The 24059-nt window shown below is 40.3% G+C and overlaps 8 protein-coding genes across 8 annotated transcripts; 3 read left to right on the forward strand and 5 right to left on the reverse strand.

The window, feature by feature from the left end:
* Positions 1 to 1521: 1521 nt before the first annotated feature.
* On the reverse strand, positions 1522 to 3017 carry FPRO_07168 (uncharacterized protein; the record flags this gene model as incomplete). Its single annotated transcript, XM_031227837.1, has 4 exons — positions 1522 to 2154; positions 2189 to 2445; positions 2524 to 2903; positions 2962 to 3017. The coding sequence occupies 4 exons, from the start codon at positions 3015 to 3017 to the stop codon at positions 1522 to 1524; spliced, it is 1326 nt and encodes a 441-aa protein (XP_031078234.1).
* Positions 3018 to 3660: 643 nt separating this feature from the next.
* FPRO_07167 (uncharacterized protein) lies at positions 3661 to 4221 on the reverse strand (the record flags this gene model as incomplete). Its single annotated transcript, XM_031227838.1, has 1 exon — positions 3661 to 4221. One exon carries the CDS (start codon positions 4219 to 4221, stop codon positions 3661 to 3663), a length of 561 nt encoding a protein of 186 aa, XP_031078235.1.
* Positions 4222 to 4747: 526 nt separating this feature from the next.
* On the forward strand, positions 4748 to 4964 carry FPRO_07166 (uncharacterized protein; the record flags this gene model as incomplete). The annotated part of the gene is given in 2 exon segments (XM_031227840.1): positions 4748 to 4784; positions 4795 to 4964. The coding sequence occupies 2 exon segments, from the start codon at positions 4748 to 4750 to the stop codon at positions 4962 to 4964; spliced, it is 207 nt and encodes a 68-aa protein (XP_031078236.1).
* Positions 4965 to 6164: 1200 nt separating this feature from the next.
* On the forward strand, positions 6165 to 9083 carry FPRO_07165 (uncharacterized protein; the record flags this gene model as incomplete). Its single annotated transcript, XM_031227841.1, has 13 exons — positions 6165 to 6218; positions 6272 to 6360; positions 6426 to 6537; positions 6595 to 6853; positions 6925 to 7007; positions 7064 to 7097; positions 7156 to 7226; positions 7264 to 7406; positions 7450 to 7576; positions 7633 to 8188; positions 8242 to 8312; positions 8375 to 8508; positions 8564 to 9083. 13 exons carry the CDS (start codon positions 6165 to 6167, stop codon positions 9081 to 9083), a joined length of 2253 nt encoding a protein of 750 aa, XP_031078237.1.
* Positions 9084 to 17322: 8239 nt separating this feature from the next.
* Positions 17323 to 18825, forward strand: FPRO_07164 (uncharacterized protein; the record flags this gene model as incomplete). The annotated part of the gene is made up of 3 exons (XM_031227842.1): positions 17323 to 17596; positions 17655 to 17957; positions 18008 to 18825. 3 exons carry the CDS (start codon positions 17323 to 17325, stop codon positions 18823 to 18825), a joined length of 1395 nt encoding a protein of 464 aa, XP_031078238.1.
* A 531-nt stretch (positions 18826 to 19356) lies between these two features.
* On the reverse strand, positions 19357 to 20411 carry FPRO_07163 (uncharacterized protein; the record flags this gene model as incomplete). Its single annotated transcript, XM_031227843.1, has 3 exons — positions 19357 to 19389; positions 19451 to 19937; positions 19987 to 20411. 3 exons carry the CDS (start codon positions 20409 to 20411, stop codon positions 19357 to 19359), a joined length of 945 nt encoding a protein of 314 aa, XP_031078239.1.
* A 298-nt stretch (positions 20412 to 20709) lies between these two features.
* FPRO_07162 (uncharacterized protein) lies at positions 20710 to 21499 on the reverse strand (the record flags this gene model as incomplete). Its single annotated transcript, XM_031227844.1, has 2 exons — positions 20710 to 21373; positions 21420 to 21499. The coding sequence occupies 2 exons, from the start codon at positions 21497 to 21499 to the stop codon at positions 20710 to 20712; spliced, it is 744 nt and encodes a 247-aa protein (XP_031078240.1).
* Positions 21500 to 22304: 805 nt separating this feature from the next.
* Positions 22305 to 23433, reverse strand: FPRO_07161 (uncharacterized protein; the record flags this gene model as incomplete). The annotated part of the gene is made up of 3 exons (XM_031227845.1): positions 22305 to 22509; positions 22559 to 22906; positions 22952 to 23433. 3 exons carry the CDS (start codon positions 23431 to 23433, stop codon positions 22305 to 22307), a joined length of 1035 nt encoding a protein of 344 aa, XP_031078241.1.
* Between the last annotated feature and the right edge of the window lie 626 nt (positions 23434 to 24059).

Raw genomic sequence — 24059 nt, forward strand, 5'->3', positions numbered from 1 at the left:
GCGCTTGGTTCCTGAATCGGCAATTTCTTGGTCTTGCGACTCGTCACTCAGGGGATGTATATACTGTAAGTCAACTATGAGACACTGAGATGGTTTGAGCTAAAGACATCATGAACTTAAGATATACCTTTCTATACCGTTAAAGTACTAAGTTTAGTAATCTTTATGGACCATCTTATGCGCATTGAAAAGCTTGTGACTATGGAACTCAGAAAGCAGGTATATGTATCAAACCGTATCTGGAGAAAGTAGGCATGGGATAGGGTCATCGTTCTGAAATTCGCGAGTCAGTGAAAGTATATCTTCCAATTCAACTTGGGAAACAGCAAAATCCCACAGGCCAGCCCCCAGACCCTTGTCGTCTTGACAGTTACCCACATCAGACACTCTTCCTGGCTCTGACCACCGCTTGCGCGTCCTCCCCAAGACCTATGGGGTGTTGATGCATCTAAAACGGAGGGATCTGTTGGTAGATAGCAGCGGTCACTGGCCGACTCGTCAGTCCGATGAGGGGCCAATTGAGTTTCAAGATGCTCCAATTCGGCTATGCGAAGCCCAACTGCTACGCTCCCCTTGCACATCAAAGCTTCGAAAATGACAGCCACTGACTGCCGCCATCCAGACTGTTGCATGTGTGATGGCAGGAGTCCTGAGAGTATAGAGAGCAATGTGGCGGCAGAGAAGGCATATTCAAGATGGAAAGGTAAGAAGGCTTCTGCAATCAATTATTAGCATATTTGAGTTCAATAGCGAATGGGGGCCAATCATACCTATTATGTCAATTTCAGCTAGGTCGTCTAGTGTCGAAAGTATTGTTGCTGCTGATTGCCGGGACTTCTCCATAAAAGTAGCGCCAGGTCCCGTCAGCCACTGGGGTTCACTTCCAGGGAGAATTTTCGCGTGGGCAGCCATATTACAAGTGGCCGGGTTGCCAAAACTAAGCACTGAATTTGTCATCATTTGGTCAATCGGTAATCCTCGTAAACGGTGTTGCTCTTTTCTTTCAACTTACATGGTGATATGACAGATTTATGTTGATGAACATTTGTGGCGGTTCGCCACCGCTGGTCCTATGGAAGGAGATAATTTGATCAATATCCCGTGATAGTTCTGCCAGCTTGTGCAGATTTGATGTTGTATCTCGCACAAAATCCGAGACTGACTGTTGATCAAAGCTGTAACTACCTAAACTTGTATCAATACCAGATACATATTAATAATGAGAGTGTTGGTAGTATTTTCATACAGCTTGTTATGGTTAGGACGAGTCGCGATAGGCGCACTCGTAGACTGAGTGCTTTTTCTGAATGATCTGAAGATCGTAAATCTCGTGTCGGGGTGGTGATATAGTCTTGCGACAACGTGGATGGGCACGCTAACCCTGCTGAGATCTCCTAGATACCCCACCAGGTATTGCTAATTTCAGCTATCAACTTCGGGCCAACATCTTTTGGCATCCGACGATGAAGACCATCATGTAGCGCCATGCGAAATGCTTAGCCGATTTACAAATGGCGTGGGTCAAAAAGTCGGTCTTCTGGAAATCAAAAAGCGAGTAAAAGGAACATCGGCACTGACATATTGATATGCTGATGAACGCATGTCAACAGCGTGATGATACAGCGCTGATAAAGCCAAAACTCTCATAGCTAAAAGCGCCGGGCGGTTGTTTTGGAGAACTGCCATATCCGGCAACAGTGAGAAGGCCCGTGCAGCCATATAAGAGCCGTTGAGAGTCTTGTGTGCACGAGAGGGACTACCATACCCAGATGTGAGTGCCTTGCCCGAGGCAAGGATCAGAAGGTATTCGATAAACCACAAACGGTGTTCGTGAGCAGTCTCTAACGGATTCTTGTGAAAGGCATAAAAGGTTTCAAGGAAGCTGGGCTCATCAATAATGCATGATAGCTCCCCTAGGCGAAATTTGACTGTGTTATATTGAAAGAGGGCATGACCCATTGGTGGCAAACGTGACAAGTCATCACCATCCACTTCAAGCTTAGATTGCCATTGTAAGATAAATGCCACTCCATCCAAGTTCAATGGCGCTAGAGGTGTATCGGGACTATTGACAGCATTTTCAAGAATGGTGAACACCTGGCGGCAGAAAGCCCATGTTGAAGTTGGCCCAAGAAATACTATCAAACAGGGAGACTATGTTGTCAGCAATGATCAGCAGGAATTGCACAAAGATTTCTTGGTAAATTGATATCCAGCAGAGGTTGAATAGATGTTTGAATATACAGAAAAAAGACGATTGAGAATCAGGGATAAAACCGAATTCACTACCGAGGATGCTATTCCTGGGACGTTGAACTTGATCTCTGTCCCGAGATTCACCCCCACCAGAACGGCTGTTGGCTGTAGGCGCAATTGATGAGGTGATAGGAATAATCGAAGAAGTGACGGTTCGTCCTGCATTCTTCAAACTACTAGGCTGGTGTTCTGTTGGCTTAAGTCAGCCAAAGGTATTGTGTTTTATGACGTAGGCTGTCGATATCTGAGGTTTTGGCCGGAACATACCAAATTGAGGCCTACTGTATGCCACACTACTTTGTGCAGATGGCAACAAAGGTGGCGACCATGTTCTCGCTGTTCGTTCAGGCAAAGTTCTCGTACTGTCGTCTGTCTGCGAGAGGATGGGAGAGGCTGGATTCGCGACCGAGATTGACGCCTGCACACACGAGGACGGCGGAATCTCCACCCGAGGCTCATACGAACTTTCGGTCGAGGCGCCGTGTTCTTTCTCGAATAATCGGTGCCGCAAGTCTCGTAGATAGCGCTCCGACAGAGAGACAAAGTCTTTGTCGGTAGCAAATATGCATTCGGAACCCCGTCGCGCACATCGTTGGCACGGCTCACCCCCCGAGCGTCGAACTTTCGCACTCCGACAACCCTTGCATCTGCACACGGAGTTTAGCGGATAAAATAGGCTTTCACTTAATCACATATGGGACTTACGCGCGGGTTCGGCGTGGGGGGCGTGATGTCGAAACCGGGGCTCTTTCTGAGTCCATGTCTGAGGCGGGAAGCTGTCTCAAGTCCGTGAGGAATTCAGGGTATTCAATAAGTTGTAGCTCTTAAGTGCGTGGGTAAGACAGGGATCCGACGTCGAGGGCGGGCGTGCTGCCGAATGGCTTATCTCCAAATGTTCGTGCGGGGTAAGATAGCGTCGGGGTTGACACCGATGGCGATAAAATCTATCTAGGACACATCCACTAGCTGCTCAGCAATCAGAGGCTTGTGGAGGTCTTGGTCACACTTCCCTATATCAGGAAGAATCGGATCTCGCACATCATCCATACCAACAGTGACGGACCCTTGCTCATCTGACATGTATAAACCCTTCAGACATCTTGCCTGAACTGCATCCGATTACTAAGACTCAAGAATTGCTCTGATTATCCTCATCTCTTAGTTCCTATTAGCTTTTTTTGTATAAAAGAGTCTTATTTTCTCTCAGAGGTATTTTGCTGTAGAAATAAGCTTCTATACTGTAGTCTATATCCCGCCAATATTCAAGACTCATATCGCGCTCATGACTCTTGGAAACATCCCTTATTTTCTTGTATCCAAGCAACCTGTTAAGATCAGCAGACGGCAGCTGCCCCATTTAATACATCTCTCAGGTTGCTTTTCTGTGAACGCTCGAGAAACCCCTCAATTAGTTTCCAGGAAATGCGTGAAGAACAACAGTGCCACATTGTTGTCCAGAAACTTAACATTAGCTGACGTCGTAGCATTTTGACGAGTTGAAAGGGCTAACGGTGCCTCATAAACGACAAGGTCTGGAAGTATTTGCCCAACGCCGTTAAGAACGGCAAGTACAGCTTGAGTGTCCCATTGACGCGGTTGGTTGATTTGTGGTTGGAAGTTTTGTGTGGCTTGAAGGCGAGCAGCCAGGTTTTGCATTGCCTCTTCTAAGACATTAAGCCATGTCATACGGAGCACCACCGATTGTATATTGGGTCGTGCCAAACCCCCCCATAGTGCTTGAAGCTGCTGTGGGGTGTTGTTCGCCACTAGGCCGGGGTATGCCTCAAAACCAGTACGATTGCCGAGGTTTGCGTGTCGATTGGAAAGCCAGGTGTAGTCGCTAAGAGGATTGGGTACTTGTTGATTCTGCTGGTAGAAGTTGTTTACCCTTACTATCTGTGCCTGGATCGCATTACCTAACGCGGCTTCAAGGGCGTTTTGGTTTCCAGAAAGCGCATTGGCCATGGTGCGTAGGTTTATGTCGTTACCAATGCATCGAAACCACTCATCCCCCCACGGAAGGTGTTGAAAAACCCCCCTTTCTCTCAAATGACTGAGTGAAAGAACTTTATCTTGAAGCCACAAAGCGAAGGACCTGGGAAATGGGTCAAAATTCGGGATGCTGATGTTGCAGTAAAAGACTATGCAAGATTGTTAGATCACACATTTTCAACTCGCCTTGAGACTTGCTCAATTGTCTGCATTAACGCGACAGGCAAATAAATAAGGATAACATTGCTTACAAGATGGATTGTTAGTTTTGTATCGGTCCCTCGAGTGATTCGCACGCTTGTGGTGGCCGAATTTGATGCACGCAAAGGCGGCATTGCCAACGCTTGGGATGGAGTCACAAATTCGTGAGTCTGGGGTTGCTATAAAGTAAGCAAATCGTTGCGCTGGGTTATTGATCGGAACAGAATTCATAATTGAAAGACTGCTGTCACCTTGACTTAGAGCTGTAGAGAAGGGAAAAGGATATAATAGAAACAAGATGATGCTTAAGGAGCTTTGCCAACTTTATCTTAAATGTGTGTGTAGGGCTGTATGTTATAGTGTTATGGAGAGCTAAAAAGGACCCCTTGAAAAAGATGTTCCCTACTTATCCATCAGTTAGTTCTACTTCCAGTATGACTAGAATTATCTTTTTTTTGTGGAATGCGCGTGTCATGGCTGAGCTGATATCGACTCAAATGGTAACTAGGCACTAACTGCAATAAGTCATTCTCAGCAAGCCACATATTTGGCGTGCTTTGAACCACGGCCTCACTCAGCTCGCCACTTTGTATAGTATACTTTTCGCATCCATCTAGAGGGCAGCAATAAAAGCGTGACGTGCAGCAGACTATTAGTATTAGGTCTCCTTGGCAATTTACCACGAGACCTCTTTGTATGGCTGTGATTGCATAATCAAGGGCGGGGTATGAGAAGAAGAGGTATAGTAATCTAATGAGTCCGAATCCAATACACAATCTTACTTACAGTAGAGAAAACTTACAAAATACATCTATAGACATACTATTAATTGACTCACGTCTCTATAATTAAAACAGTATAATTTTGGCTGGCTGAGTTGGTACGAGGACGTGGAGAAGAAATTTGCGATACGCGTTCTAGGCAATTCCAATTTCGTCTTTGTATTTGGTGACGTGAAATGAGCCCGCCACTAAACTGGATAGGAGGGCGTTTCTAGAGCTTACGCTATGGCCGTCTTTACGGTGCGGGCCGTTCCAAATGGGTATTCCCCGCACCAATGCTCAGCTGTAGACTGGCCCTTCTTTGGGCATTCTTAGCCAGCCACAATCACTAAATCAGCCCATACAGACAGGCGCTTATGCAAATGAGTTCCTACGAAATGCCGTTTGCGGAAGGCGACTTGAATTTATTGGCAATAGTGCGAGTGTAGTGCACTCGTGATCTCTTTTATCTTTTCCAAATTGGGCACTCCGCTGGGAAGCTCTAACGTGCCATATGTGATATGAGCTTTTCCTTGCAGGCAATAGTTGTTTCCAGCCTCCAGAACTCGTGGGGGCTAGTGAACTATAGAAATAACGAGGTTCAGATACCGGCCCGATTGGGATTTTAGAATGGAAATGCGGCATGCAGAAGAGGTTAGAAAGGTCTAGATCGTATGACTTGTCCTGAAGTGTGACATGTGGCTGGCTGAAGTGATTCACTGTTCAGCCTTCGGTCGCTGCGGTGAAGGGATCCAGAAGAGCGAGACCTCGGGCTAATATTATCCCAGTACCTTGGCTCACTGATTGCTTAAGAACGTTCTTGGGCCTACTGATATTCTGGTTTCTGTCATAAATTGAGGTGTAAGCCAATACAATCTGGACACAAGTCTATCATCTATCGCGTCATCAATTTATTCTAAAGTCTTTCCAGCAGAGCCACAGAGGTAGTCCAACATGGATGAAGAGCAGGCAATGAAGATGGTAGCGCAAGCAGCGCTGGTTTCCCAGGTATGCTTGGAGCTACTAAAGATATCTGCAAAGATGTACTTAACAATAAGTAGAAAGTTCGGGAAGCTCTTCAGGCTTCACTGCCCGTTGCTACTGAGCAATTAATGACAGTCCAGATTCCTGGCACCATCATCGATACAACGTATGTATTGTACCCTACTTCTATGATATGCGCCTGGTGAAAATCAACACTCACAACCACGGAAGTGACCCCGGCCCCTACGTATGGGACTCTAGGCAGGAGTCTGACACGCCCCATCGCATCAAAGTCAACGAGTCTCGGCTTGTGGATAACATGATCCCATTGAGCAAAGTTATGGTATGCTTAGAACAATATGAGCGATAAGATATTTGCAACGCTAAGAGATAAGTTAAGATGGGCGTTACTGGCAAAAGTGTAGCTAGAAGCTACGCCGCTGCTCTCGACATGCTGGTCCCCGAGGATGCTCCCATCGACACTGATAAATCGACAACTACTAAGACTGCCGCTGCTGATCGCTACGTCACAGCGATGAAGTACTTGACTCAAACAGCTCCAAACTCTAGTAAATCAGTCATTGATGTCTATGTCGAGAAGCAGCAATCTTACTCTGAAGCAATGAACAAATGGGAAGCGGCCAAGGCCAAAGCCCGCGGTAAGTACATGGATCACCAGAGCCCCTGGTGAAGTGTCAATTCCAGAAAAAAATCTAACTTCACTTTGCAGCTGACGCCAAAGATCGATTCCCGGGAAACGTCAGGGAACAGCAGCGAGCTTATGATGACTGGAACCAAGAAAGCTTCCGCAATGTGTGTTGACAAACTGTTTCCTGTCTCGAGTGCCACTAACGTATGTTTCAATCAAGTTCAAGGATAACGCCCAGGCTAAATATATGGATTGTAAGTTACTGTGAACAGAAATGCACATTTCTTGGAGACTGACACATATCCTGACCAGGGATCGTTAATGGGAATAAGTATAAGGTAATCCAGTCCACTTCCGATTCTTCAAGGTTTAGAGGAATCAAGGTTGCAGACTGTAACACATAGCTTACAACTCCATCAGGTTGATTACTACTTTGGCATTGTTGATGTCTCATCTGCAATGAAGAGAGTGGAGGCGAGCAAAGAAGCAGCCCGTAACCTTGTCGTGATTGATCCTGATGGCTCAACGGAATGGCAAGAGGTTCATCTTACTCCAGCTAACTGGTGAGTGAGGTTTCCCTGTCAAAAGATTTCTAACGTAGTTTAGGGCAACACTGTGTAAGGAGAAGGTGGATCAGTGGCAGGAGCAGAACAACCGACTGAGCCGCAAAGATTTTGAGTCCGAGATCAAGCGCCTGAACCGCTTGCTGCTTTCTTACACTGGCCTCAAGAAGGTGAGTAACTTTATGGGATAGGACAGGGAAAAGTCTCACAGCCTGATAACGTCTAGTCTATTGAGTCGGAGGCCCCGAATGGGCCGGCTGCCACGGGAGGCAAGCCTGAAGGGAGCGGAACTGATCAAGCCATCACCAATGGTAACGAAACAGAAAATGAAAAAGCGGTCGCTAAGGGAGATTCCGAAGCGACCAAGAAGCCAACACTTGCCGAGACAGAAACTGAATTGACCAAGGCCTACAAGGAGCTTTACGATGCACAGAACGCAATTCCACCTAATCCACTTGTCACACGAGACAAACAAGACAAACTTCAAACAGCCTTGGAGAACAACAGCAAGGCTAATTTACAAAACAACAAAGACGTTGCGTTGGGTCTCTCCAACAAGAGCAAGACGGAGAAAGTCCAGTGGATTGATAGCATGATCACCGACGTCAATAACCAGCTTAAGTTGCTCAAGGACGGGCTCGAGGCTTTTTACAAGGCTAGTGCCTCTGCGCCTGCTATCACTGAGGTTGTGAAGAAGGACGTCAAAGAGCCAGGTCAAGCCGCGAAGGGAGAACTCGTGTCAACACAGTATGCAGAAGCCGATGACCAATACGCGGATCCTAGTCAGTATTCCCTACAACGCTCCAGAGATCATGTCGTAACCTTTGGCTCCCAGAATTCAATATTCCTCGTAACGGGGTCGCAGTTGCACAACCAAACAAAGTTGAGCCAAGCAAATGGACAAAGGTATGAAAATTCCGGATACTGGCATTGCAAAAAGAAATGAGACATCGCTAATCCCGTTGCAGATCAGTCTGAGTGTATCAGCGTCGTCGCAGTCAAGCTCCTCGGAGAGCTTCTCTTCTTCTACATCAGCTAGTGCCAGTGCGTCTGGATGGTGGTGGAATGCTTCAGCTAGTTTCAACCACTCTGAGGCATCCATGTAAGTAACGGAACAGACATTGTCTTCTCCTAGTCAAATGCTGATGTACCCGCAGGAAGGCTTCAAACGCAACATCCAACTGTGCTGTGGACATCAAGTTCGAGGCACTACTCGTGACAATCGACCGTGCCTGGCTGCATGGCGAGTTGTTCTCAGACCCGGAGCTTAATACAGGCGACGATGTGAAGCTCTCGCCAGGCGCTCTGGATCTACACAAGTTAATCGACCAGAAGAACGATAAGGCACTGGCAAACTACCCTTACTTCCCATCTTATCCTACAGCCTTCATCGTTGCGTCAAATGTCGAGCTTGAATTCCGCGGCGATACGACATCCCTTGAAGAGGCTGTCGAATCCTCCCATACTGATGCCCAGGTCAAGGTAGGCTATGGGCCATTTAGTCTCAGCGCCAGTCATAGTCAGGACAAATCGAGCGCTAAAACCAAGATGGAGACTACAGCCACTGGCACTAGGATTACTTTGGAAGCTCCCGCCATTATTGGCTGGGTTAGCCAGCTTGTGCCTCAGCTTCCGCGGCCCAAGGGAGGCAGCTCATTAGTAGGCCCTATGGTGTAGGAGGGACTTGCCTGGAGTTACAACAACTAAGTCTGTGTGAGGATATACCTTTTGCTATAGGTCTCTTATAGTTATCAATTGTCTTGTATCTCTTCTTGCACTGGTCTTGTCAAGATGCACCCAGCACTTTTTTTATCCCCTGCGTCCTGTCTCAGTCCGAATACCAGGACGTACGCAATGCCCATTACAGGGCCTTTTTACCCTACGCCCCTCACCCCCCGCGCACACGTTTCCCCGCACCGCTGAACGGCGATACGCCACACCTGTGGGACCAGCTCCAGGTTTTTGGCAACAGCATGGACACATGTACGAACTCTCCCGCGCAGAGCTTGTGGCTTTGAGGAATCTCGTTTCGCGGCTAATTACCACGTAATTCCAGTCAGTCATTTGCTTATGTTTGCTCGCCGGTCGGAAACCCGAGGTATAGTGGTTGCATGACGAGATATCACAATGATCTACTCTAAGTTACTACAAGTTACCATAAGTATATAAAACTCTTCATAGTCTAGCATAAAGAGTAGGAGAACTTTAGGTAAAATTATCATAAAACCAATTTGAGTACCAATTCCCGCCGACAACCATTTTGCGCTCCTCCTCCGTTGGCTCCGTCGCAACCCCACAATCCAAAAGCTCTGTCTGGTGTGCAGTAATGTTCACACGACCGAGTTTCTCAGCCCATAATTATAAATATACTATTATAACTTAAGCCCTACTTGCCATTTAGCCTTAATTATCTATACTATAAAGAGATCTATAATAACAATCTATAAGCCTAATGACTATTTAAGCTATAATAATTAAGAGATAATCTTTACTCTCGGATCTAAAGTCTCGTCAGGATGTACGTCTTAAGCAACACAAAGAGGGGTTTGCTTAACCAGTGACCACCGCTCGAGCCCCATTAAACGTAGCACGGCCTGATCACCCGCCCTGCAAACCCCAGTAAGCCACTGCAGCTTCGACCAAACAGCGTGCAGTTCAGAGAGCAAAGTGCATGCCCATCTTGATCTTACTGCGGTTTGAGATCAGGCAGCAATGGATCGACGCATTTCTGGCAAAGTTGACCGAGAAAATACTGCCTCCTGACGATTTGTCCGCCTTGGTTGCTGCCAGTAGATAAGTCATAGGATCTTTATATTATGTAAGGTAAGAGAAGAAACTAGCAGCAATTTTTCTTCTATGAGGGCCAATAGATACAGCAAACCATTACGTTGGCAATTAGCAGTCTGCGCGGAGCGGGCCGGTTTCCTCTTCTTTAACTTAGTGCTGACAGGGCGGTGCAGGCTAAGGGAGAATAAACTTTCATGCTTACCGCAACCTTGTCGTGTCAGATTACAACAAAGGTAGACACCATAGCCATTACTATGAATCCAGGCGCACTTGCTGCCAAGTCGATAGGTTTTCCCTGCAGTGCCCCACTATAATTTCTTATATATCTTCTTTTTTAAGGAAAATAAATTTAATACCTCTTAAACTAAATGTAGCTTATTAATCTAAAAGTAAATACCTTTTTAGTTTTAAGACTGCTTATTTATATTTTATATATTATATATCTATTAATATCTATTAAATATTTAATAACTATATATTTTACCTAGAATATAATTAAAATATTTCAAGATAAGATATAAATTACTTTATAATTAATAGAAATAAAGTAAAATATATATAATATAAGTGCCTTTTTTTAATAAATTAAGATAAAAGGTTAATACTATATATAGTGCTAAATATAACTAGATAATATACACAATAAGCAAGCAGTATAAATAAGTAAGTAGTATAAAAATCCCTTACCTTATATTAATACTATCTAATTAATTAATTTTTAATTAAATAATATATCTTAATCTACTATTAAGGCTTATATAAATCTTATACTTTAGGCCTATTGTTACGACCTAACTTAAGAAAGGCGCTTATATTATATAGTCCCCTACTATTTTTAACCAATTAGCACCTAACTTATAATATACTAAGGGATAACTATTATAAGCCATATATCAGGCTTATAATCTAACTTATAACTTACCGTAAGCCTGGCTTACTATACTGTAAGCCACTATAATATATATATATATATTTATTTAGCATTAAATAGAACTTAGCTTATTAGCTATTAATAATACTTCTTTACCTTAATAAGCTTTATCTATACTATTAACTATTAAGAGATATAACCTAAAACTAATATATTTAGTATAATGCCTTATATAATCTATAAATATAAACTTAATATAGATTAGTTTCTCTATTTAAAACCCTAACTATTATATATTAATAGCTCTTATTTAAAATATATTATATTTATATTAAGTAATATTATATTATTAAAATATCTAGTAATATTAGTCTAATACCTCCTTATATTAAAGCACTATTTAGTAATACTAAAATAGTAGCTAAAGTTTAGCAGCTTTATAATACTATTTAAACCTTATAAGCTTAAATAAATAATTAGTAAAGTGCTATAATAACTAATAATAGCAATAATAAACAATAAAAGAGAGACTTTAATAAAGCTTTAAAACTACCTAAGCTAGAACCTTTTAAAGGATAAATAACTAATATAATTCTATTTTTTACCTAAATAAAAGGATACTTCTATCTATTCTTAAATAAACTAGATACTGCTATTAAGAAACTTTTATTTATAGTATCTTTAATTTAAGGAAGTACTAAAAAGTAGTTTAAACCTATTATAAAAGACTATTTTAAAAATAAAGAGAATCTTTAAGACTAAAATACCTAAAATATCTTTATAGATTAGGATAACTTTAAATAAGTATTTAAAGACAATTTTAGAGTAGTTAATAAGGAATAATAAGCTGCAGCTAAATTACTTATACTTAAATAGTAAAAATTATATATTACTTATTTAGCTAAATTTTATTAGCTAGCAGCTAAGACTTAATAGGGTAATAATGCCTTTATAGAAATCTATTACTAAAGTATTAAAGAAGAAGTTAAAGATAAACTATACCTTATAGATAGACCTAATAACCTTATAACTTATATTACTATAATAATTAAAATTAATAAATAATAATATAAATATAGGCAAGAGAAAGTAAATTATAAATATAGAAATAACTTTAATTTATATTACCCTAACTAATAATATAATAATAATTAAGGTAACTTTTATAATTAAAGATAATAATAAGGCAATTAGTATAATAATACCTTATATAGAATACAATTAAGACCTATAATATTAAGAGCCACTTAACTAAATAACTATAAATATAAGCTATAAGATATATTTAAATATAAATATTATAACTATAATAACTTTAGATATATAGCCTAATAGTATTTAGAACTGTAAAAACTATAGGATTTTAATTAAGGTAAGTAGACTTTAGGACTAACCTAATAGTATAAACCTTAAATAGTATAATAAACCTAGATACTAGGAATAATATAAGGTATATATAATATAGCAGTAATAACTGCCCTATATAATAATAATATACTAAAGGAAAGATAGAACTTAAGTAAAGGAAGCCTTATTAAAGAACTATAAGATAAATTCCTAATATATAAAGAAGTAATTATAGATAAACTTAATAAAAGGACTTAAGAAAAGTAAAATTAAATCTAGTATAAATAATATATATAAAGAATAAAACTAGAAAAAGAGTATAGATAATAATAAGCTATCTATAGAAAGAGGCAGAAATAAAAAATCTATAATAACCTAAAATTAAAAAAATAAATTAATACTTAATAGAGAAAGTAATAATATAATAAAAAAATTAATAAGAAACTTAAAAAAATATAAACCTTAAGAATAATAAAATAAGGAAGTTTAGTTACCTCTAAATAGGATAAATAAAAATAAACCTTATAAACTATTAATAATATCTTAATTAAAATTATACTTTAGGATATAGAAAAAGCCTAAAAGTAAGAATATAAATCTAGAAATAATATCTATATATAATAATATAGAAAAGACTAAAGTATAGGATATAGAGAAAGTGCAGTTAGATAAGTAATATAGTACCTTTATTATAGAGATAAAGAAATTAAATAAAAATAGAAATAAGAGTATAAATTACTATATAATAAAAGTGGAATTAAAATATATTTAAATTATAAGGACTTTTATATATAAGGAGCTAGAGAATATATAAATATTAATACTATTAATATAATACTAATTAGAGCCTATTATATTAATAATACTATAAACCTATAATATAAAGAAAAGGAGTTTAATCTATAAAATAATATATAAACACTTTTTATATATAAATAATATTAAGATATATTATAGGTCTTATATAAGAATTATTAATATAATATATATAAGTAAGAAAAACTTAATAATAACTGTTTTTTAATTATAATACTTAAAATACCTAATAGTAAACTATACCTTAAAGAAAAAATAGAAGGATACTTACCTTTTATATAATATAATAATCTTAAAATGCTAGAACTATAATTTAGTATAGTATATTACTAATAAATCTATAAGAATAAGGATCTTTTAGATAGAATCTAATAATCTTAATAAATAATTAAAAAAGTAAAAAAAGAGTTTAAAGAAATAACTTAAGGAAAGTATATACTTAAGAAAGCAATATCTATTAATAATAATATTAATAAACTGCAGTATTAATAGAAGGCAGATAGCCTATATCTAGATAATAATAATATACTATTTAGATAAATAACCCTAGATAAAGATATTAGTAATAAATTAAAGAAATAATATTAATAATAATTATTTAATAAGAAATTTAATAATAACTGTATTAATAGTAAAAGATACTGTAATAATAATTGTAAAAGAAATTACTATAATGCCTTAAGAAAAGTTAGATACTATCTATAATAGAGCTATAGATATATAAAGAGTACTATCTATAACGAGATATAAGCACTTTAGGAATAATATAAATAATAAGTATATTAATTTATTTAGTACTACCTATTTAAATTAAAGGAAGATAGCTAGATATATAAATTAACAGTAAAGTATAATAAAACTTTATTAATCTAAAAATAGTTATAAAGCTTAGATTATTATAGAAAAAGAAATTATTGCCTTACCTACTAGTAAATATAAAAGGATAGCTCTTTAACTATAATAATAGTATTATAGACTAAAAGATTAATTATCTTAAAGTTTTTACTAAAAAAAGAAAATAAAAAGTGGATTTTAATATAGTACTTTTAGGATAGGATATAAATATCCTTTTAGGTATAATATAGCTTAAATAAGAAAATTTAATTATTAATTAAAAGGAAGGCTAGGTTATCTTTCTTACTAACCCTAATAGTAATAATAAAATAATTATAAGAAATAATAAGAGATTTTAAACCCTAACTACTAGAGAAAGTATAGATATATATAGTATAAAGTAACTACTACCTTTAAAAGGAGTATAATATAAATATAAAAAAGGTATATAAAGTAAGAAATAGATTTTAGGTATTCTTTAATAATAAAACCTATAAAGGGAATTAGAATTAATATTAAGCTAGAATAGACTAGTAAATATACTTAAGGAATATTAAATATATAATAAAGTATTTATAGAAAAACTAAAAATAGAAATTCTTAAATATAGCTAATAGGATTATAAAATTAACCTTATAGATAATAACTTACTATTTTAGAAGTTATATTTACTTAATAAAAGAGAGTTAAAGATATAAAAAGAATATATTAATAAAATACTTAAAAAGGGATATATTAAAGAATTAAACTTATTTTTAGTATCTTTAATGTTCTTTATATCTAAAAAAAATAAAAAGAATAGACCTATTATTAATTACTAACTAATTAATATAAAAACTATTAAGAATTAAACCTTATTTCTGCTTATTATAGAACTTTAGGATTAATTATAAGGCAAAAAGATCTTTACTGCTCTAGACCTTAAAGGTATATATAACCTAATCTATATTAAGAAAGGAGATAAGTAAAAAATAGTATTTAGAACTAAATTTAGACTTTTTAAATATATAGTTATGCTATTTAGTCTTATTAATATATCTATAATATTTTAGTAAATAATTAATAGTATACTTTAATAATACTTTAATATCTTTATAGTTTATTATTTAGATAATATCTTAATCTTTTTAGATAATAAAGAAGAATATAGAGAATATATCTATAAGGTCTTAAAAATACTATAAAATATTAAGCTATTAGTTAAACTAAAAAAGAGTTACTTTTATATTAAGAAGGTAGACTTTTTAAGATATATTATTATATCTAGAAAAATCAGTATAAAAGAAAAAAAGATCTTTATAGTTAAGGAATAAAAGATACTTAATAATATTAAGGAAATATAAGCCTTTTTAGGCTTTATTAACTACTATTAATAATTTATTAAGGATTTTAGTAAGGTTATAAATCCTTTAATAAAACTTACTAAAAAGGATAAGTCCTTTAAATAGAACGATAAGGCTTAAAAAGCTTTTAAATAACTTAAAGAAGCTATTATTAGTAGACCAGTTTTAACTATCTTTAATCTAGATAAGGAAATTAAACTAAAGATAGACTTATTAGACTTTACCTTAAGAGGATAAATTAATTAGTATTTAATACCACGGCTTGCCTATATCAGGAAATTGCTATCCTACACCCCTGTTCTTGTCGCTTACTCAAATCGGAAATTCCATGCCACGCTAGCTGGTGCCGCTTTTCCAGCGCCTATAAAGCGGCTAGCCGCCCACCATGTCACGCAATGTACCTCTCAAGTCTCTTGACGCTCAACCGCCCCCTTCATTTCTCACACGTCACGTGTCCCCTCTACAACGACATCTCGTCTCGCTGTCCGCAAACAGCATTCTTTGCACACACTTCACAACAACTAGAGAGAGCCTATCTTTCATACTCGCGGCTATAATCTATAGCCTCTAATCCTTTCACTTAATCGCACGAATTTTCCCTGTTTTCCTGACACCCATACAGACTACCTATCTAGCAACCACTCCGCCCCTCCACCAACCGCCTCTTGCCTTCATCACCAGATCGCCCGAATTACCAATCTAAGTAATAAAAATTGCCTCTTGCAATATCAGAAACGCTAGCATCCCGTCTCTCAGCACACTTACTTCCGAACAGAGTCGCTATGCTATGTGCCTGTCTGAATGGGCCGTTCGAGGAGGAGCCTCGCCAGGGAGGCCAAAGAGTCCGTACTCAGCATTATCCAATGGCCGCATCATAAACGGTAGTGCATTTGTCAGCCACGCCCAAATTTCCCCTTTTGGATAAAGAATATCGATCCTCGCTGCAGAGTGCTGGCCCGATGATAGAAGCCGTGGTCCAATCTCCTTGAAGTTCAGGCAAGTCTGCTTCGGACACAATGGCTGAGATGACGTGTCGTGGTCGGGTTGCAATACATGAGACGATTCAGGCTTCCCGACATTTACCTCAAAGGGCCATGAGGATGGACTAGACACGTCAACGCGCAAGGGGGGAGGGAGGGGGCATTGCAAACTCGCGCACTTTACTCGACTTGGTAATTCGAGTCTGCCTCGAAGAGTATCAAAGTGGTGGTGTGGTAAAGCCGCAAAACAGGGCATGGTCTTGACCTCCTGAAATTTCCTGATCAAGCATCGGCATCCCAGTCTGCCTCGAAGGGCTTTAGGTGATGCGGTGTGAAGTCACAACGCAGCGAGCGCACTGGTCTAGACCTCCTGAAATTCCCTCAACAGGAATAGGGGGGTTAGTTGGTTACCGTTATTTACTCGATATGGCAATTCGAGTCACTGTTGACCTTAACTCTCTGCAAGCTTGGACCGCAGCTGCAATAATCAAGGCCATCAAGCTGCATAAGCGTTCGGATGGGCTCGCTTCCGGTTGATTTCACCAATGAGGAGTTATTCAGATGGCCTCCTGATCATCTTATGGCCTCATGTTGTATGCGCCAACGAGGTCAAGGCGGTTATATGATCCTTTCCTGGGATAACATCTAACCAACAGACTGGCGACAAGAAGGACGGGGACCAATCCAATGATTCGAGACATCCAACAAGCTCCAAACGAAATTTCATCTCGGCATAATAATGTTTCCCGAGCCGCACATCTCAGCTTATCTCCTTCCCACTTCGCTAATAGCGCGACGGGGGAGGAGGCTGGGTCTCGGAGTATAAATGGAGGGCCTCCTCCTAACCTGGCCTTTTAACCTCTTACAAATTCTTTTCTTTATGATTATCAAGTGCCTTATTTATTCACATAAGGGACACTGTCATTCATTCATTTAAGATGGACCTCAAATTCAAGCCTTATCATCCTAAGCAAGCCAAGCAGAGACAGAAAAAGCATTTAATAGCACGCTCTACACCTGCTCCGACAAGCACTATAAGTGTTGGCAGTCTCTCTCCACTCTCATCAGTTGCTGGCCATAGATGTTCTCATATTGATGAGAAATTTATTCCAGTAACTATCACAAATAGAGATGAAAACCCTTATTTTGATTTTCCTACTACAGAGGAATGCTTGGATTACTGTTTGCCTACATCAGAAAATCCAGTAACTGGTACTGACTAAGATAACCTATTCTTTAGATCTTTACGACTAATACTAACGTCCTATAGACTCTACTATCGACCCCCAATACACTAGCCGGGATCTCAGCTGCCATGGTTATCGGCATAAGGATGATGAGCTAAGACAAAAACTTCCAGTGGCAATTACCACAATGCGTTTAACCTCCGAGCTGAACATTGAGCGAGAAGCTTATAACATAAATACCCCTGAAGAAGGGAGCAATACAGAGATCAGTTCAGCCGAATACGTTTGGTCACCAGATACAAAGACCACTCTATCAACTGTCTCGAGCATCATTACACCTTTAACAACCTCACCACATTGCCAAAACCAATTTTGCAGAAATCAAGGTAAATATATCTATATTAAAAACTATAAGAATATCACTAACAACTATAAGATGCCTTTATTCCCAGAAAAGATAACATACAAGATACTAGCCCCCAGATAACTGATTTAGATGTATCTGGTGCTATATCTCACGCTGCGCTATCTGGAAGGAACAGTGCAGCATCAGAGTCTCAGGAGTCTTCGTGCTCAACCCCGAGCGGCAGGCGAGTCAGCCTAAATGGGATGAATCTGCACGCCGTTGCTGCCGCAGCAAGTATACTACCCAGCATCACAACAGAGCCCAGCATCACAGAGCCTGGCTTCTTCAAGAAAACCCTAGCTCCAGTTGAGATACCCTCATCAACAAAGCGATTAGTTTCTGAACACGACGCAAGCAGTGAGTCTCAGCGTTCTGGGTCAGAAGCCTACCATTCGCCGAAGCGACGCAAACTTACATCGAATACATCTGAAGAAATTATTTCATCGATTCGTAACGCTGCGGAGTCAATCTTGAAGGTACTGGACATGCTGTCCCCGGTCCAGTCACATGACCCGACAGCAGACATCAGCGTCCAGTCTATACATGATACCATAGAGGTAGCCGTTGACGAAATAGCCGATGACTGGAGCGATACTCTCTCAAGCACACATTCCAGCCCTAGTGAGAGCGAAAGCGAAGCCGAGCTTGGTAACTCACAGTTGCAGAAAAGTATACAGCGTCGCAGATGGACAAAAGGAGAAGAGGATCTTCTTAGACGACTCAAGCGCTCCCAGCAGAGCAACGGCACTCCATCGGACTATTATATCGCAAAGAAATTGAAGCGCACAGAGAATGGTGTCAAGCAACATTGGGATATTATGCAACAGAAGGACAAGGGCAAGCGCTAGGAGCCTTTCTCACAATGCTAGTGATAAAGTTCTCATCTCCTTACTAAATAAGTCACATTTCATTGTTCGTTTTCTAACATAGCCACAAATGCGGGTAGACCGCTGATACGGTGAATTTGTTTATGGTCATCACGCATCACTTGTCGTGTCCCTCGCATGAATGAGAGAAGCAAGACGCCTCTGATGCCCGTTTCATGTGCCGAAGGACTCGGCCGTTCCCAGAAAGCATGATTTCTCATTTTAACCTCTCAAAAGACGAGAAACCATGTTGCAGGATTGGGAAAGTTCTCTTGGTCCTATAGTGCTGTCACCAGTTCTTATGGTTCTTGTTAAAGAGGAGTGGCAATACAGGCGGGCACTGCTGTTGAGCGGCACTTAAACGTAGATGCAATGGATGACCAAGGATGTTCAGCTGGCCCCTTTCTACCATCAATCGTTTGGGAGGCTATTAGTCTAAGGGTTTTTAATAATTATTAGTATACTGCCTAAGTTAAGTCCCCGTATATAGCAGTTGACTACTCTCTCTTGCTATTAATTCAAACTGTCTAGCTTTTTAGATACCTTCTGTGCAAAAAGCATCAGCATACCTAAGGGCAATATCAGTGTCCCTAACTTTTCCTCTTACTGCCCCATCTTGATGAAAGCCATATCGTAGGAATAATCCAACCATCCTTGCAAAACGGATATTTACCTTAACTTCCTCCTGAATGCCTCCAATGTCAGTCTCAAAGATTCGCCAAAACTCATCTCTGAGCTCCTGAGCATTATTATAGTAATGCCAGCCATTGCTATCCATATAGCCAAGAATGTTCTCTAGTGCCCACAGCGAAATCCCGAATGGGTATATTTTTGACTCTGCCCAATCAATAACGCCAGAAATATGGCCGGCATTATCAACAAGAATGTTCATTTCGTTGAGGTCACCGTGAGTGATGACAAAGGGAAGGGTGAAGATTCTGGGCAAGTTCTGGCGGACCAGGTTGAGTGTTTTCGTAAAGCGATCAGGAAGCCGTTGAAATAGTCGATTAAGATCAGTTTCAAATTCCTTGTGTAAGTTATTGACAGTGGACGGAGACACTTCCTGTGCCCCCCTCCATGCTGCTGCGAAGAACCTGCAATCTAGTTAAATAACCATTACCCCGAGTGACTGGATAAACCTACCTTGCAAGGTCACCAACAGTCCGGAATTGCCGCATCTTAAATTCCGCCTTACCCTCCAATGAAGTGTCCCTTGTCTGGATATAACATACGCCATGACGTTTCTGCATCACGTAGATAGACAGAGGATGTTGGCTACCGATTTGCCCATAATACTTGCACCCTGGAACATCTTTTGCGTGAACCAGCTCAGCGATTCTGATATTTGCCATATCCAGCTTGGATCGCTCCGCGCGAAACTGCACAATATCTGCCTGACCTGGCCCACCAGTGACCGTATAGCTCCACACACCCTGTATGGGCACTGGAGTCACTGTCCCGCCGACAAGGGATGCGGCTTTCATATCACATTCCGCCCTCGTAACTGTAGTTGAGGTGTCGAAGAAGTGCTGAATACAGCTTTCAGCAGAGTAAAGATCGATGCTCATGGCAGGATTGTCATAGGCGAAGGTACAATATTTAAGGAAGTTGGAGGTGATTTTGGTCAAGTAAGCCTTTAAATCATTAATCTCGGCAGCACCTCGGTAGCATTTAGGTAGCACTTGGGCAGCATTCCAGCCACAACACCATCCAGGCAGCCACATCGCAGTAGAACAGGGATCAATAAAGGTAGAATCATTACTAACTGCCCTCCGCGACCATAATCTCAAGTGTTTGTGGATTATCCTTTCAGCCCTTGACCGCTTCATATATAATTTGAACTGTGAAGATGCATAGAGTGCGAAGCTACTCGTACCGAATAAGGCCCAGTTCATACAATGCCTTTACTAATTCGGCCTCGTTCTCGAGCCTGCCATCCCAGAAGACCTTGTGAGGCCCAGTTGTTGTCTCAGCATGGTGTTCATTGCCCTTAAGCTGGCTAATTCCATCTTCCCCTTCATAGTAAACGAACCCTGTTTCCTTGACAAACTTGCCATAGTTTGCTTGCTCCTGCTTGAGCAGGACAGTTCCATTGTGGCCAAGGTCAAACTCGATCAGACCCTCCATACTATCGCTGACCCCAAACGCCAGGAGGTCGTTTAGCTGATTGCCCTGAAGGTAGCGGTTCAGCTCGGAAAGGAAATCGGGAGAAACACCCGCCAGGTCAGGCAGAGGTCCTTCTCTATACTTATAGGCTCGGGGACGGCCATCAGAGCCCAGCTTGAAGAGATAGCCATGAGTGTTGGTGAGGTTGATGTCATTGATATCCATTGGGCGAATCCATTTTCCGATGAGAATATTGAGATTGCTCGTCATCATTACTTTGCCATCATCAATGGGGTCATGTCGATGGATGAGGTGGAAAGATAGCATCTTCTTCATACCGTGACGCTCCAAGGTCCTGGCAAGCATACTGAGGTGCTGGCCGGGAACATCTGGCTGGTCCCGTGACACGGGAAGACTGTTCCAGCTGATACCGTTAATTGAAGGCTTAGTGTTCCAGGATAAGCACTCACCACTGAGCAGAGTCTCTCAAGTCATCAAGGGTTGGGGCGACGTGAAGTCCAGGGACAGGGGCGATTTCGGTGGCGGCCATTGTGAAAGTTGAAATGATTTAAGAGGTAGCAGAACGTTGGTTTGGCTGCGACTTAGATATCAGGCTCAATGGCGACATGAATGGATCTTAAATACCCCAGAGAAGCCCTTGTCATTGTCCGGGTATTTGTAGCCGAGCAGGTAACTACTGCGTCAGAATGGTTGCCTAACTTGAGGGGATAAATGCAATATCTACCATGCAAGGCGTTGCCTTGTCTTATGACCCATGGCTGCATATTATGGATGTAAGCAAGTACACTGGAGGAGGTGTATGTCTAAGTGCACAGGGATAGCCCACTTCTTGACCTGCATTACATGATGCAGTGTAACCACAATATGGTCAAATACGCCAAAGAACACAGAAGGGGAAAGGCTTGTTATGATCAAGTAGAGCTGTAGCTTAACCATGAATGGGTTGTTGGTTGCAGGGAGTCATGCGTAGAGTGAGCTCGCATACTGATATGCTCTCGCAATGCATGCAACCATCTCGTAAAGCCCTGTTTTTGTCACCGCTTAATTGACATCACCCACTGATGAACAACACAGAGGCACTTCCGTTGATCCGGGCCGTGCTAAGATCGTTACCACGTACCTAGAGGTATACCGTTTATCGGGCTGTAATCATAACTTAAGGTATCTGGCCGATGGTAATTATGGCGCTGGCAAAGGTCATGTTTGAAAATTCGCAAAAATGAGGGTAGTAGTGGGAAGGCCGCCACAATGCAGTTGCCTTATTTAGGTGCAGTTATCTTATTCTCATTTACTCGACACAATATCCTAATATATCACCAAAGCTTAGCTTCCACTCAAAATTGTTCAACCCAGTCTAAATCACTAGCAAGGACAGATGGCATCATTGGAATCAGATGCGCGGAAAACTCCTGGTATAATATCTCAAGTTCTGTTGAGAACGGAAAGAGCATGGATATGGCACAGAAAGTTGGTCTTGATACCTCAATCCACTCCTGAAAGTCGATCTTACTTGCTATTGTTAAAGCACTATGAGCTTCACTAATGAATATTAGATATGAAAAGCCTAGATTTGGTTTTATAGACTTACAATTTTAGATTTCGGATTCTGTCTCCTGCATCTAGAGCTTGTGCAGCTAATAGAAAATTCTTATGAGCGCCATTTAATTCATATCTACTCATCCTATGAGGCAATGCAATCTTGGACTTTCTTAACTCAGCCTTAATATAGCAATTCAGCCTTGTATCACATGTCTGAGTGTCGAAGTTGTCTGGGGTCCAAGACTTATCGATATGTTCTCCAAGCCATTGCAGGCGACGTCTTTGTGTAATAGCAAATGATGTCCCAAGTAATTCATGTAAACGTGAGCTCAAGGGGAAGTTTTGTAGTTGTGATGCAGACATAAATGGCTCAAGAATTCCCTTTCTCGGGGTTTCACTAGTTCTTTAGCAGAGATACATAGTTGTTGGCCTCATGACTTACAAAGCTAGACATGCCCAACTCAACCACAGGAGGATAACACTTTCGCCGTGATTTTGAAATAACCCAGGGGTCCTTAAGATCTCCTTAAGGGAATAACTAGCTTTAAGGAGGTACTCTTCCCCGCTTTGGGCGTTATGTCGAAGAAAAACACACATTAAGAGACAAGCTTGAGTAAAGCTTAAACCGTGTTGCTCCTCGATGCGGATATATCTGGCGGCGTCTGCAATCTTCCTGGATCGAGTTTGAGAGTGCAAGATGATTAGTCCGGTGTTGGCTTGTCTTTTGAGAGCTGATATCAAACTGCCAGTTTCTATAATAAGAGACAAGCAGACTAGCTCAATGCATGTTGACTCAGAGCTCATCCATCTATGCCAAAATGAATCGATGTCCTGAATAGAAACAATAGGGAAAATCGGTAAGATAAAAGTCTTAAAGACAGAAATATATAAGAGAGATTGTTCAGGCTCCGGAAGAGGTGTCATTTTGTTAAGTTTTAGTAAGAACAGAGCAGTTTAATAAATTTCCTTTATAGTTATAGACTATTGCTATAAGGGAGCAAGGTATAAGGCGTGAGGCGTGAGGCGTGAGGCATGAGGCGTGAGGCGTGAGGTGTGAGGCGTGAGGTGTGAGGCGTGAGGCGTGAGGCGAGAGGCGAGAGGCGTGAGGCGTGATGCCTGAGGCATAAGGTAGAGATAGTAATAAGGTATACTTAGGTATTAAATAAGTGGTTATTTATTCTATTTAACTATTTAATTAAAATTATTTAAATAGCTTAAAAAAGTAATATATATAAAAGCCCTATATATATAGAGAGAGAGTTAGTAAGAACCCTTCCTAAATATTAGTAATACATACTAAGAAAGGTTTATATTAAGTGCTTATTCCTTAGTAGAGCATTGAGTGAATAAGAGTCCATGCAATCATGGTCGCTTGTCCCCAGTGCCGTCACAAGCACCACAATCGAACGTAGTGCCTGCTATCTTGCCTGAGCCGCCGCAGAGTGTGCATTTGTTATTGGCCTCGGGCATGGCTATGAGTGTGAAAGGATTAAAATAGATAAAGTCGGTAGAGTAAGTCGTAGGGGTCATGACAAGGGGAAACAGTAAGA

The sequence above is a fragment of the Fusarium proliferatum genome (assembly GCF_900067095.1).
Source record: "Fusarium proliferatum ET1 genome assembly, contig: FPRO_scaffold003, whole genome shotgun sequence".
NCBI lineage: Eukaryota > Fungi > Ascomycota > Sordariomycetes > Hypocreales > Nectriaceae > Fusarium > Fusarium proliferatum.